Genomic DNA, 2348 nt, shown 5'->3' on the forward strand with positions numbered 1-2348 from the left:
AAAAAAAAAAAAAAAAAAAAAAGGAAAAAATGCAGCGTGCAAAAGAATCACTTGCAAAGCGCTACACGTGTGAATCGGCAGGACAGAGAAGAGGGGCTACATAACTTTTACATTTTTAAAGTTGAAGCCATGTTTACCCATAACGTTGAAGGTCAAGTATCCCTCCTTCTTCGCGGAGACGCAATTGTTCACGTCGTCATCCACGAATAAAATTTCGTCAATGCTTACTCCAAAGTCGGTCCTGATCTGTGGCGTGGTGTGAAGGGGGGAGGAGCGGTGTGGTGCGGCGCGATGTGTACAGAGCAGCGCGGTGTGGCGTGGCACCGCTTCACCCTCCTACCTGCTTCAAATGGTACGACTTGTCGTGACTCATGGGCTTGTCCAGCCCCAGCTTCCGATACTGCCGAGGCTCCCGGTAGTACCTGTGTAGGAGGAGCCAAGGGGGGAATGGATTCACAAAAGAACAAGTGCACACAGCATTATAAATATGTGCGCAGGCAGAATATTATATATTATATATTATATATTATATATTATATATTATGTGTCATGTGCACAGTTGACAAGGCATCTGACAAGCCACCCTTTTTTTTTTTTTTTTTTTTTTTTGCGTCTCTCTTTGGCCGCTCCGTCCTTACGGGGGGTAGTAGGCATAGACCTTCTCAATCTTCGCGTCACACTTGCTCCCCTTCATGCTGAAGTTAACCATTTCTTCACCCGCGATGAGGTTGGAGTTCCTGCCGCGGCCGTACCGGATGGCCTCCTCGTCTGCGAAGCGTACGGTGCGATGTGTGTGGTGCGATGTGTGTGGTGCGATGTGTGTGGTGCGATGTGTGTGGTGCGACGTGTGTGCTGTGATGTGTGCGGTGCGACGTGCACGGTGCAACGTATCCCTTCGCTCACCTGAAAACGTCGCGACGGTAATTTGAATTCCGTTTTCGTTCAACGCCTTGGACAGAATCTTAAAGTGATTCGTCACTGCAGTTCCAATGTGGCTCACGTCGTTGGTCGTGTCGACGTAGCCTCCTGCGAGGGGGGAGACATGCGGTAAAGTAAGTGGTCAGGCACACTACAACCGATAAATGTATTCAACGGACGTCCCCTCGTATGGAAGGACTGTTCTTACCAGAGTGGGCACCAATAATCGTCAGGTCAAAATCAAACACAGCCATTTTTATGTTAAACTCCTTCAGGAGATCAGCAAACCCATTTATACCTATATAAAAAAAAAAAAAAAAAAAAAAAAAAGACGTACACAGGTACTTACGCGGTGTCTGGTCGCCACTTGTAAGTGACGCAACGAAGTGACGGGAGCGGAGAGGAGCGGACCGCAGGAGAGTGTTTACACACGTGGACCGTCCGCTGCGCGCGTCTGGCCAACTTACTCTCCTCTTCATTCTTATAATCAAAGTTCTTCAGGTACTTCTTCACAGCCTCCAGCTGTGCTGCACTCGTCTTGGTCGCGCCCGACATGGTCCTGCAGGACTGTTCCTTCTTGGCTGTGAGGGTTTTGTTGGGCAGGCATGTGCACCTCTTACATGTGCCGGCGTACGACAATGCGCACAAGAAGGTGTACGTGAAAAGTGTCGCAAGGAGTCGCACGCACATGGTGTAGTGGTGTAATGGTGTAGCGATGTAACGGTGTAGCGGCGTAACGGCGAGTGTGTAGAGGGGGGAAGCGAAGCGAAAAACAAACGGAGCCGTGGGCGCCTTTACCTGGCAAATTGCTTCACAACTCTTCTTTTCTTTTTTTTTCCCACTTGGTGCGCTTGAGTAGGTTCCTCCTAAACTGGCTGCGCCAGGTGTAATCGATTTATACATGTGACGCGTGACATGTAACATGTGACATGTAACGTGCACACGTGAAGCACGTACCCATGGACGCACGCGTGCACTCCTCGTCAAACCCAATATATTACCATTACCCCTCTGGGGGAAACTCACAACGGGATGAAAAAAAAAAAAAAAAAAAAAAAGAGACGCTACAGAACATGTAGAGGTGACGTTGCGTTATTTTTTTTTTTTTTATTTTTTTTTTTTGTGGAGAGTATGGATTTTATATAAGAAGACCAGCAGAGGTGCTCCCTTCCTTTTTGTTCTTGCCAGCTGACAAGGGCATCGTTAAAGGCAGGGCAAAAAGGGAACGAATAAAAGGAGGGGGGGGAAGGGCGCCAAAAATAAAAAAAAAAAGAAACAAGGAGGAGAGAGAGGGAGAAGTAGTCTGTATATATGCTTCTTCCTAACCGATACGAACACATAAGAGAAAAAAAAGAAAGCAAAGTAGAAAGAGAGAGTTTGCCATCTGAGTAACTCTCATGACAAGTCAGATTTTTTTTTTTTTTTTTTTT

General features: G+C 47.0%; 1 protein-coding gene across 1 annotated transcript; it reads right to left on the bottom strand.

The window, feature by feature from the left end:
* Positions 1 to 96: 96 nt before the first annotated feature.
* AK88_02478 (uncharacterized protein) lies at positions 97 to 1821 on the bottom strand (the record flags this gene model as incomplete). Its single annotated transcript, XM_012480103.1, has 7 exons — positions 97 to 246; positions 341 to 422; positions 639 to 768; positions 904 to 1026; positions 1127 to 1216; positions 1386 to 1499; positions 1761 to 1821. 7 exons carry the CDS (start codon positions 1819 to 1821, stop codon positions 97 to 99), a joined length of 750 nt encoding a protein of 249 aa, XP_012335526.1.
* Between the last annotated feature and the right edge of the window lie 527 nt (positions 1822 to 2348).

This window comes from Plasmodium fragile (genome assembly GCF_000956335.1).
Source record: "Plasmodium fragile strain nilgiri unplaced genomic scaffold supercont1.24, whole genome shotgun sequence".
In the NCBI taxonomy this organism is placed as follows: domain Eukaryota; phylum Apicomplexa; class Aconoidasida; order Haemosporida; family Plasmodiidae; genus Plasmodium; species Plasmodium fragile.